The sequence below is a fragment of the Vulpes vulpes genome, unplaced genomic scaffold (assembly GCF_048418805.1).
Source record: "Vulpes vulpes isolate BD-2025 unplaced genomic scaffold, VulVul3 u000000648, whole genome shotgun sequence".
Taxonomy (NCBI): domain Eukaryota; kingdom Metazoa; phylum Chordata; class Mammalia; order Carnivora; family Canidae; genus Vulpes; species Vulpes vulpes.
Window position 1 is genome coordinate 235,631 of NW_027325769.1, and position 12,233 is coordinate 247,863.

At 39.9% G+C, this 12,233-nt stretch overlaps 1 protein-coding gene across 1 annotated transcript in view; it reads left to right on the top strand.

The window, feature by feature from the left end:
* The window catches only part of LOC112922134 (uncharacterized), a 153,175-nt gene that overhangs the window by 78,388 nt on the left and 62,554 nt on the right, over positions 1–12,233 (top strand). Inside the window, exon 2 of the mRNA XM_072745314.1 lies at positions 3,758–4,015. Within this exon, the coding sequence (XP_072601415.1) occupies positions 4,004–4,015 (12 nt within the window). The 5' untranslated portion in view covers positions 3,758–4,003. The remainder of the gene's footprint in view (positions 1–3,757; positions 4,016–12,233) is intronic.

A 12,233-nucleotide genomic window follows, 5' to 3' on the forward strand; every position in this document is an offset into this window, starting at 1 on the left:
TTTGTAGCCCATTATTTAGCTTTTCTGACACTTCACTTCTTTTCTATGAAGTGAGAATGGTATTAACTTTGTCATGACGACTAAGTTATTTAAATGTGTGTAATTCCTAGGAAGTTTGGGACATAGATGTAGTGGATAAATGCAGTTCTTTAGTTTTCTCTCTTCTCACCTTTCCTGACTTTTAGTTTTTTGTTTGCTTGTTTTCTTGCTTGTGTACGTATTTTTTTTTTACTTTGTAGAATAAAGGATGTGTGTTTTAGAAAACAAGACTTTATACCAAAATCTTGAAACCTGTACTTTTAACCTAATAATCTCACTTATGTAAATGTGTGCTCAAACAATGGCCCAATTTTTAGAAGTACAAAGGTATAATCATAAAGAGATCCTATTGTTGCTTCAAAAATATGTCCTTCCTGGTCATTTTCCTGTTTACCTTATTTTTTAAAAAGGCACTTTCCTCACCTTTTTTTTTTTTAAGTCATTTGTGCTATTTGTTACTTATTCTCATTATTGTTTCCATGCAATCAGTAAATTCCTATCCCTTCCCTAAACCGTTAAAAAATAGATCATAATTAATTCCCCATGGGCTCAACATGAATCACTTCCTTCTAAAAAAGACTGTCAAATAGGATTATTTTTTTAGTCTAGGCAGCCAGTTTCCAGGAGTAGCAAAAATGTGGATTATAACCCATTTTACATGTTTATGCATCTATTGGGAGATATAATAATAAACTATGCCAGTCCTTGATAATATTTGGAATTAAATGGTTTAAGGGTACACTAAGAAAACACTCCAGAAAGCATTCAAAATGAAGTAAAGGGAATTCATCTTGACTACTCATTTGCTGCTTGCTCATCCCTATGCTGGGGTTTTCCAAGGAATTGCTTTTATAAAAACAAACAAACAACAAAAACCCCTGCCAGTAAGCATTTTAACCCCCCATTTCCTGAAAAGAAAACTGAAGCTCCAGGATTTCAAATGGCTTGCCTACAGACCAAGAATTTGAACAAAGTTTGCTTGACTTTAAAAATCCATGTTCTTCCTTCTATTCCCAGCTGCCTCCAAGGCAGTGATTCTAACATTGGCTATACATTGGACTAATTTGGAAAACTTAAAAAAAAGAAAAAAATCAGAAAACTCACACTATCCAATTTCAAGACTTATGATAAGGCTTCAGGAATCAAGACCATGTTCATTGGTGAAACAATAGACACATAGATCAGTGGAACAGAATAGAGAACCCAGAGATAGACCCAGACAAATATAGGCAACTGATCTTTGACAAAGGAGCAAGGGCAATGCAACAGAGAAAGCTTTTCAATAAATGGTGCTGGAACAATTGGAAGTCTGTACATAAAACAAAATTTAAAAAGTGAACCTAGTCCCAGACCTTACACTTTTATAAAAATGAGCTCAAAATGCATGATAAACCTAAATGTAATATACAAAACTTTAAAACTGTTAGACTAAAACACAGAAGAAAAGCTACGTGACCTTGAGTTTGATGATGAGTTTGTAAATACATGATGCAAAGCATGATTTATTAAAGAAAAACTGAGAAATCAGACTTCATTAAAATAAAAACTTCTGTTGTCTGAAAAACACTATAAAGAGAACCAAAGGACAAGCTACCAACTGGGAAAATATTTCCAAACACATATCCAATAAAGGTCTTATATCCAAAATCTACAAACAACTCTTAAAACTTAACAAGAAAACAATCAAATTTTTAAAAGGGCTAGAGATCTGAACAGCTGCTTGACCAAAGAAAGTATACAGATGGAAAATTGACAAGTAAAAAGATACTCAACATTATTTGTCATTAGAGAATTACAAATTAAAACAATGAGACAACATGACACATCTATTACAATGGCTAAAATTTAAAAACTGGCACCAGTAGCAGATAAGGATCTAGAGCAACAAAGTAATCTCATTCATTGCTGGTAGGAATGCAAAATAGTACAGACACTGGAGGATAGTTTGGCACTTTCTTACAAAGATAGGTGTAGTCTTACTAGATCATTCAGTGATTGAACTACTACATATTCACTGATTTGAAAATTTAAGTTACTGTTTTGAAAATTTATATTCATACAAAAAATCTGCATAGGAATGTTTATAGCAACTATATTTATGATTTCCCAAACTAGAATCAACCAAGAGGTCAATGGATAAACAAACCTTGGTAAACATCTATACAATGGAAGATTCTCAATGAACTATCAAGCCACAAAAAGACATGAATGAATCTTAAATGTAAGTTGCTAAGTAAAAGAAGCCAATATGAAAAGGCTACGCATTATATGATTCAAATTATATGAGATTCTGGACAAGTATAGACCAGAGTGACTTCCTTCAGAAGAGTACAGTAAGAAAAAAGGGACAAAAAACTAACTTTGTTCGGGGGAAACCCGACACACACTGTCTCAGGCAAATGATTAGGGTCAATATCATTAGTGACAACTCATGTTGACCTGTGTACCCTTTATCTAATGTGATGAGAATGGCTTCATCTTATAGTCTTCTTCCCAAAAGCATGTAACCCCAGTCTGATCATGAGAAAAACATCAGACAAATCCCAGTTGAGGGACACTACAAAATATCTAGCCAGTACTCCTTAAAACTATTAAGGTCATCAAAAAACAAGGAAAGTCTGTGAAACTCTTGCAGCCCAGAAGAGCCTCAGAAGACATGACAACTACATGTAATCCAGATGGGATCCTGGAATACAGAAAGAAAACTAGGGAAAAACTGAGGAAATGTGAAAAATTATGGATCTTAGTTAATGTAACTATATCAGTTCATTAAGGGCATCTGGGTGGTTCTTGATTTCAGCTCAGGTCATGATCTCTGGGTCATAGGATGAAGGTCAGAGTCAGGTTCTGCACTCAGTGGGGAGTCTACTTGAGTTTCTCCCTCTCCCTTTGCAATGTGTGCATGTTCTCTATCTCAAATAAATAAGTAAATCTAAAAAAAAAAAAAAAATTAGCTCATTGATGGTAACAAATGTACCATACTAATATAAAATGTTAATGATAGGGGGAAATGGGTATGTCTGTCTATGAGGTATATGGAAAATGTATGTAGTCTCTTTGTAATTTTTTCCATAAACCTAAAGCTCTTCCAAAATCAAACATTTACTTTAAAAAAAATCTGTAATGCCTACTACTACACTGAGATTCTGATTTCCTCTGGTTTGTGGCCCAAGTCTTGAGACTTTAGAGCTGCCCAGGTGATTCCAGTATGTCTCCAGCAAAGTACTCTAAAGGAAGGGATGGGTTTCCCCTTCTCTTTCTTGTCTAATGGTAATAAATGCTTTGGCCTTGTCCTTGGTTAAATAGCAATGTGACTTAATCATTGTGGTGGTTTGAATACAGCGGTTCTTTAAATGTACAGCCAGCGCTATGGAACTTGGAAAGTGATATTTTTCATTAAATGAAAAATCTCCTCCAAAAAGTGTTAAGTACCATAAACAGTTGAGGAAAATAGTGAAGGGCAGACTATACCAAACACATCGTCTGTTGAAATCTGTGCACAGCAGGAATGCCTTTAACTTCCTTCTGCTCTGCTGTGCCATGTGTCCATGGAGGTAAATCATCTCCAAAGTTTTAGGTGCGATGGGTTTGGCTTTAATTAGGTGGTAGGCTCATTCTCCAGGGTTTGGTTGTGAGATAAAAGCATCACGTGCTGGGGAGTGCATCTTAAAGGCTCAGGACTGTGAACTGAAGCCAGCTGTCTGTTTTTCTCTTACAGGAAACCTGGCAGCAGGGGTTCCTAGGAGTCTCATCTGGTGCCAGAGATGATCAGCTCCCCCCAGTCAGGGAGGAAGGAATCCTCTTGATCCCAGCACCCAGACAAACCGCTGTGAAGAGACCAAGCCTGAGACGCATCCTGTCCTCACACACAGACAATCCTGGTGCTTTTGGAAATGGCGAGACTATATTTTCTAGACTTGCACTGTTTGCTGAAAACCCCGAGAGGCCAGGAAATAATTGCTTCATGTACATGAAGGTATGAGAAAGATTTATTTTCCCCATCATTTTTCTGCCTCAGAAATAGTAGTAGAAATTTCTGCTTTTTTAAAAACCTGTAAAAATATTAACCACCAGAAAATATGTATTGATTCTTACACTATGCTAGGCACTGAGGGGGACATTTATAAAGTTAACAATTAATAGTGGCCTTTTATTCTTTCATCTAAGTAATGCCTGTGTGCACATCGAGTAACAGACATCGACTGGGTACTAGAGATTTAAAAAAACAAGAAACAAAGATTGGTTTCCTTTCTCAAGTAGACTATAGTTCAAAAACTTATTCCTAGAATGGTAGTTCCAACCAGAGATGACTTGGTCCCCAGGGGATATTTGACCCTATCTGGAGAAACATTTGGTTAGTGCTTCTGAGATGGGTGGGAGATGCTTCTGGCATTTAATGAGGGAGACCAGGGATGCACCTTCCAAAGCACAGGACTGTCTCCAACAACACAGAATTATGGGCCCCAGAATGTCACTAGTGTCAAGGTTGAGAAACCCTGCAAACCCCAATGGGCCCTTCCTTAAATCAAGAGCACACATTTTCCAGGTGCGAATTAACAAAGCAAACTTTGAAGCTACCTCCTGCCCCCCCTTTACCAGATGGGGTTGCAACAGGGGAGGGTCCCTGGCTGTAGAGAGAGGAAAGGTTACCACCTTGCCATTCAAGCAGGATATGTTTAGAGGACAGTCAGCAATTCTCTTTTCAGCTCCCAGCCTCATAAGTTTGACAGTTCAGGACAGGGGCCACATCCAGTTAAATCAGGCTGCTCTACAGATGACCTGAGCCTTCTCCTTTTTATTAAGAGCAGCCGCAGTCAGCCCTGGACATGCAGAAGTCTTTCCAAATACAGCTGAATCTTTCAACACCACAGATTTGATCTGCATGGGTTCCCTTATATGGGGGTGTTTTTTGGCAAATGCAGTACTGTGAATGTATTTTTCTCTGCCTTACAATTTTCTTAAGAACCTGTTCTTTTCTTTAGCTTTATTGTAAGAATATGATATATAAGATACATAACATTTAAAATATGTGTCAATTGACTCTATGTTATCAGTAAGGCCTCTGTTTACTAGTAAAGTTTTAGGAAAGTCAAAAGTTGTTTAAGGATTTTTGACTGCGTGGAGGGTCCATGCTCCCAACTTCTGAGTTGTCAAGGGCCAACTGTGATACTACTAAAAGTCTTGTGACACTCTTAAAACTTAAACGTAGCATTTGCTCATCAGTTGAAACTACCATAAAACTTTTGTCTTGCCTTATTGTGTGTAAGTATTAACCACCAGTTTAAATTTTACAAGTGGCCTTGCAACCATGCTGCTCAATATAACCACGAGCCACATGTGGCTGTTTAAACTTAAATTGCTTGAGATTAGATACGATTTAAAATTCATTCCTCCACCACACCAGTCACCTTGAAAATGCTCACCAGCCACCTGTGTCTCCTGGCTACTGGACTGGACAATATGGACAAAGAACATTGCTATCATCACAGAAAGTTCTATTGGACCACACTGCCTTACAAGCCATTTCTAGGGATCCTTGCCAGCCAGCACAGTTCTTGGTAAAACAGGCTTGTGTTCTAGCAGCTGAGGCACCAGGGCAAATGCTTTACATTATTTCTTCATCATCATCTGTTAGAAAGACAGATGTGTTTTGCCGGGGTGGTGGTGGAGGGGACCACCTTTTGTCAGACCTGCAATTTTGTGAAGGGTTTATGTGATGGATGTTGGGTAATGTATCCAATCATTGAAACTTATTTTCCAGAAGGTGTAACAATGTAAAATTTAAGTAGATAACCTCTATAAGGCATTTCTGATCTAAGTCAAGTGTGTATTGTTAAATATTAATTCCATTAAGGTGTATCAGCAGGGAATTAAGATATGTGACCCAAATATATTTCTTTCTAGTAATTTAGTGTAATAGAGAACTAGCACTCAGTGAATCTTAACCAGGAAGAAGTCGGGATAAAGGGAGGAGGGAGGATCAGAAAGCCCTGGGAGCTCCTACAAAATACGTAGGTTTCCCCCCACGTAGGGTTTGTCAGGATGGTGGGGTGGGTGGGTGGCTGGCTGGGTAGGGAAGATCTTGCACATGTATATTTTGAAAGTGTTTCCCTTGTCATGCCACTGTACCCAATCCAGGTGAGTACTGTTTAGAGACATTAAAGGAAAATAATCAATGTGCCTCTTTTCTGTTGTATGATGGGCAGAAGTAGCTTTAAAAAGACACCTGGGATCCACCTTTATCTATTATTCTTTGGTGGGCCCAATTCTGTCTCACCATCGCCTCTTTCAAAAGACTCACTGGTTGTTCCCGGCTACCCCTCCCCAAGGTCATTTAGAATTATCAACTGGGTTTAGAACAGCTGCCGTAGGCCGTTCTTTCCAGTGTCAATATCTGTTTCCAGCAAACTTGTGCAAGCTGTATATCACCATCTCTGCTTGGGTGCATTTTCTTATCATTGCCTGAAGTGTTGATATTGTGTGCTGCTCATCAAAGAGGTGTCATATGCCCCAGGGGAGGGGGGGTGGCCAGAGAGGACACTGGGTTTAAGAAATTGAGGAGTAACTTTTGCTCAGGTTGAAGGGTATATACTTCCATAGGAAGGTGGGCCATGGGTGTGTGAGCAGGGCTGAAAATATTCTCTAAAAGGACCTCATCAAGCCCTTGCACACCTGTTTAGGTTGAGAGTTCAGAGTTTGGTCCTAGAGTTTGGCTCATTTTTGTTAAGAGTAGAAGGCTGTTACTAACTAGAGAGAAGCCTAACAGTCCATCAGATTGAGGGCTAGCTCTGCTGATAGAAAACTTAAACACCCTTATCCCAACCCTTATTTAAACTGGAATTTCACACCATGTTTTCAAGATATATTCAATCCAAATGGACCTATGTGTGTTTTTCACTTTTGTTTTCTCTGTTAATGCATTTAAAATACCTCTACTCCATTCCACATTTTCTTTATCCTTGGTTTCAGAGTTTCCTTTGGCAGAAACCCAGTTTTCCCTACGTTATGTAAAATGCTGATCACTTGGGATTTTAAAAGCATAAGGTGGGACTCATATCATTGGGAAACTATCCAGAATATAAAGTCCTTTCAGTGGCATGTTGCACAACATATGACATAAGCAAAAATATTCTAGCATTCCCAGCAAATGTCCAACCCTAGCTTCCTACGTCTCTTTGGGACAGCAGAATCTGTTGATTGCAAAGGTAAAAAATAAGGTATGAAACCAAGGAGACTGTAAATCAGTAGGTTTGGTTCCATCTCTGAAAAGTCTTTTTGAATGTTTCTCCATTGGGTCTCCCAGGGCTTGGAATGTCAAGAGTGTGAAATGCCCTAAGATTCTGGAGACCTGTCTTGTCATGGTTTGTTTTTTCTAGAATACCCAACTAAAAGGGGAAGGAGAATGTTAAAACCATGTATAATTTTGGCTAAAAAATTTCAGTAATCCCAAGGAAGGAAGGAAAGGAAAGAAGAAAGGAAAGATGGATGGACTCTAGAGTGGCTTGAGGAGACTGCATCATTAATAGCCAATATAACTGTCTGTTATGCACCAGATAGTATGATAGGACGTGGCTATATGGCATGATAAAAAAAAAATATATTTGGTTTTGTCCCCATTCCTGGCACAGAGCTCCTAAAATCCTTGGAATTTTCAGTGTTAGGAGTATCTTTTGTATACTAATGAGGTGCCTGAATACAGGTCCTTAGATAGCTTCAGAAACCCACCATGTGAGAGGGCTATGAATATCAGCTTCCAACCGCTAGGGAGAAGAAAGGCTGGAGATTTAATTCAATCACCAATGGCCAGTGATTTAGTAAATGATTTAGTAATGAAGCTTCCATAAAATCTCTGAAGCAGTGGGGCTCACGGAGCTTTCAGGTTGGATAAGATGTTGATTTGCTGAGTGGATGACATTCAGAGGGCACAGAAGTTCTGGATACTCCCCCCCCCACCCCCCCCACCCCCACCCCGCGCCCCATACGTCACCTTATGAACCTTTTTCTTTCATTTGGCTGTTGCTGAGTTACATTCTTTGGAGAAAAGCTGTAATAGAAAGTTGAGTGCTTTCCTGAGCTGTTCTAGCAAATTATTCAGCCTGAGTGGGAGTCATGGGAACCTGCAAATCTGTAATCAGTTGGGCAAATGTGCAGGTTTCCTAGGGACCCAATTTGTGGCTACTATCTAAAGTGAGAGCATCTTGTGGGACCCAGCCTTTACTTTGTGGGGTCTTTGCTGACTTTGAGTAGCATCAACACTGTATTGAAGTATTGGATACCTGGTTAGAGCACTGGGAAATTGATTGGTATTGGAATGATGTAGCTGGGGGATAAAATGGTGAACAAGAGCAAATATTTTTCTGCTCTTAGAAAATTTACGAATACTTTAATGTGTCTGTGGGGTCATATTGCACAGGGCCACACATCATCCACCTCCAGGTCCACTCATTCTGGTCTTTGGAGACTGATCCTTACAGATCACATCCCTGGACCCCATGCCCTTTGTCTCAGGTTGTATCTGACTAATGGGGAGCCCTGGTGGGAAACTGGAGGGAGGGAGAGTGAGTGAGGTCAGTCAGGGTACTTCCTTTCCTCACTTTGTCCTTGGGAAGATGCCTTGGGCTGTGTCCCTAGACCACCGAATATCACTGCTCCTCTCAAGACCATCTTCTCTACATGGCTTTCCCTCCTTCAAGATTCTGTTAAGCACTGTTTCCCCTTGTCTCCTTGTGCCTAGGGGGTGGGTACAGTGCATCAGCTCTTGATACTGGCCTATTGCCCCCACAATTCCTTGTGTTTGTTTTTATACCTTGGGTACCCCTTTATAAAAAATTCCATAGTAAATAAACCTTATTTGAATGATTGTGATTTGGGTGAGCCATCTCATTGCGACCTTAACTAACATAAGCACCAGATTTGTTTGTCAGGTATGTTGAATTTTGTGTTAATACACTGGATGCTACAGCAGCCATTTAGCTGCCGCTTAAGAAGGTCACCTCGGTTAAAAATGATAAAATCACTTCATAGAAGGCTCATCTTGGTATAGCCCTTGGCAAGAGAGTAGATATTCAGTAAGGGAAAGAGAAAGGGAATTAGGACATCAGTTCTATTTAATAGTATTTGGAATTGTGATTTCTGTTGCCAAAATGCTCTTCTTACCCATTATGGTTCTGGCATGAAAACTAAATTCCAGGCTTTGAAGATACAGTAATAGCCCATGATTTATACCAACATGATACATTCTGATGAGAGGCTGATAAATGTTGCAGAGAAGCATTGTTATTAACTGTTTTATTGGTAAAGTAAAACAGGATAGTAGCACTCAGAAGCTCCATAATGGTGCCGAGAACACGTTCCCTTCCATGACAAGCATTATGTTTGCTACTGATCTTTTCATGTGAGCCCACCCCAGCACCTCCCCTAGACTGTCTCACAAGCCAGTTTTTCCAAATGATGAATGTCTTCAAAAAGATACATATTTATAAGTTTGCCTTTCATAGGAATTACTTCAAGCCTCCTTTCTTCCTTATTTTGCTTTCCAAAGCCATTAGGGAAATGTAAATTGGGATGGCCAGACCAGATTATCAGAGATGCTTTCAGCCTGTATATAATAATCCATTGATGTATAGATAAGAAGGAAAGCTTTTCTCCCAAGATGGTATATGATTACATCTCAGGAGAATTGGTGAGCAGTACCTTCATCCTTGATCATTAACCTTTAGAGATAAAAGCAATTTCAAAGGCCATTTGCCCCCTACTGCTCTAGATGAGGAAACTGAGACCCAGAGATATTATATAGGAGAGTTACCTGAGAATGCATTGTATTAGTGTTTTGGAGCCACCATAACAGAGGACCACAAGCTGAGTGGCATAAACAACAGAAATTTGTTGTCTCCAAGTTCTGGAAACTTGAAGTCTAAAATCAAGGTATTGGCAGGATTGGTTCCTTTGGAGAGCTGGGAGGGACAAATCTGCTCCTAGTGTCTCTCCTTGGCTTGTCAGTGGCTGTCTTCTCCCCATGTTTATTCACATCATCTTCCCACTAGGTATGTCTGTCCAAATTTTCCCTTTTTCCAAGTACACCAGTCATATTGGATAAGGGCCACCCTAATGACCTCATTTTAACTTGATTACCTCCATAAAGACCCTATTTCCAAAATAAAGTCACTTTTTTTTTTAAGATTTTATTTATTTGAGAGACAGAGATAGCAACAGAGCACAAGCCAGGGAGGAGAGGAGAAGCAGGCTCCCTGCTGAGCAGGGAGCCCAATGTGGGGCTCCATCCTAGGACCCTGGGATCGTGACCTGAGCCTAAGGCACGTGCTTAACACACTGAGCTGCCCAGGCACCCCATGAAATCACATTCTAAGGTACCAGTTCCTAGGACTTCAACATGTGAATTTAGGGGGAATAAAATTCAGCCCATAAATAGAGCTACCCAAACACTGACTAGAACCTCAGTCTTGAGATGCCCTTGTTTGTTTTTTCCCTTCTTGCACCATGTGCCTTTTAATAATTGTATTCTCCTTGCTGCAGAGAAGACGTGTTCTTCTTTCATGGATGTGGGATATAGAGGTATGGTCAGAATCTCCAATTTTCTCAGACATTTTAAATGATTCAATTTAGGAGAATATCAGGTCAAAGTAAGTTCAGAGGAGTAAGGATGCTTATTAACATAACCTGAAAATAATCATCTTGGAGGTTAGTAATGAATTTTTTATCATTTTGTGGCTGCTAATGCTGAACCCTGGGAGCAAGAGATGAGTTCTCCTAGACTTGTCCCATAAACTGCAGCTGATAACATCACACTGTGATGATAAATGTGTTTGTCTAGTTATTTTCCTCTTTGATGTAGATCTCTCTGTCCCTGGAGCAAAGGCTTCCAGGGAAGCACACCTTCCTTCTAGATGTCCTGCGATGAGGCTTTGGCAGAACCATTGCCAATTGTGCATTTAATTCTCCTAAAATCATTTCATCAGCATAGAGATGCTTAAAGCATCTAAAGGTTATGGGGCAGCCACATTGGTGCCAGATAGCTAAGGGAAATGTTTGCACATTTGTAGAAAGATATTTTTGTTATGTTGTGCCAAGTGGTTTTTTTTAGAGAAGATGGATGTAAGCAAGACAATAAAAAAAAAAAAGCCTTAAAAGTTTTTATTTTATGTACCATGTCACCAAGGTCAGGGTGGCTTGCTCACCCTTGCATGAATGAAAATTGCTTTCATTAAAGGGTGGAACACAAGAAAAATAACAGGGTGTTGAACTCTTTGGTAATGACCACATTCTCCCTGTTTTAATGTGGTGCACCATGCTCATTTTGAAGGAGGGAAACCTAGGGATCAGAGAAAAACATCATCAGCTCAAGTGCACCCCTTCCTAGACCAAGGTGCCTCTCACCCAGGGCAGCAACTGGGATGTGGAACTCTACACACAGTGGATGAAGGGGCCATCCTAAGTATCTAGTATATTCACTGGGGGTACTCTTAGGTCTGGACAACCCCTACCTAACCAGGTCACAGAATATGCCTCTTGGCAGTTAAAAGAGGTAGGTAGGGGATTCCTGGGTGGCGCAGTGGTTTAGCTCCTGCCTTTGGCTCAGGGAGCGATCCTGGAGACCCGGGTTCGAATCCCACATCAGGCTCCCGGTGCATGGTGCCTGCTTCTCCCTCTGCCTATGTCTCTGCCCCTCTCTCTCTCTCTCTCTCTCTCTCTCTCTCTCTGTGACTATCGTAAAATAAATAAATAAATAAATACATACATACATACATACATACATAGAGGTAGGTAATTTCTAGCATCTGCCCCTTGGATGCCTCTGTTTCTCAGTGTCTCCCAAAGCCTCATCAGCTGTTCAATATAGGCCAAGGAAAAAGCTTTCGGTGGTGAAACAAATTTGGAAGATGCCACATATTCCATCCCTCCTTAGCTACTCATCATGCATATTGGAATTATTGAAGCCTGTGCCTTGTCCTGCATTGAAGAAGCCATTTAACTTTCTTTCATCGGGTGCTTGCAAAGTCATCTGATCATGGAACCATTTGTTGATGTAAAACCTGTAAGTTGAATGAAACACATTTTGAGAAATGCTATATAAAACTTGCATTAGTTGAGGGATAGAGAAGAACAATATATATGCTGAAAAAGAATTTCAATCAAGTTCATAGATTGTTGAGCAAGAGCTCTGCAGAGATATCCCT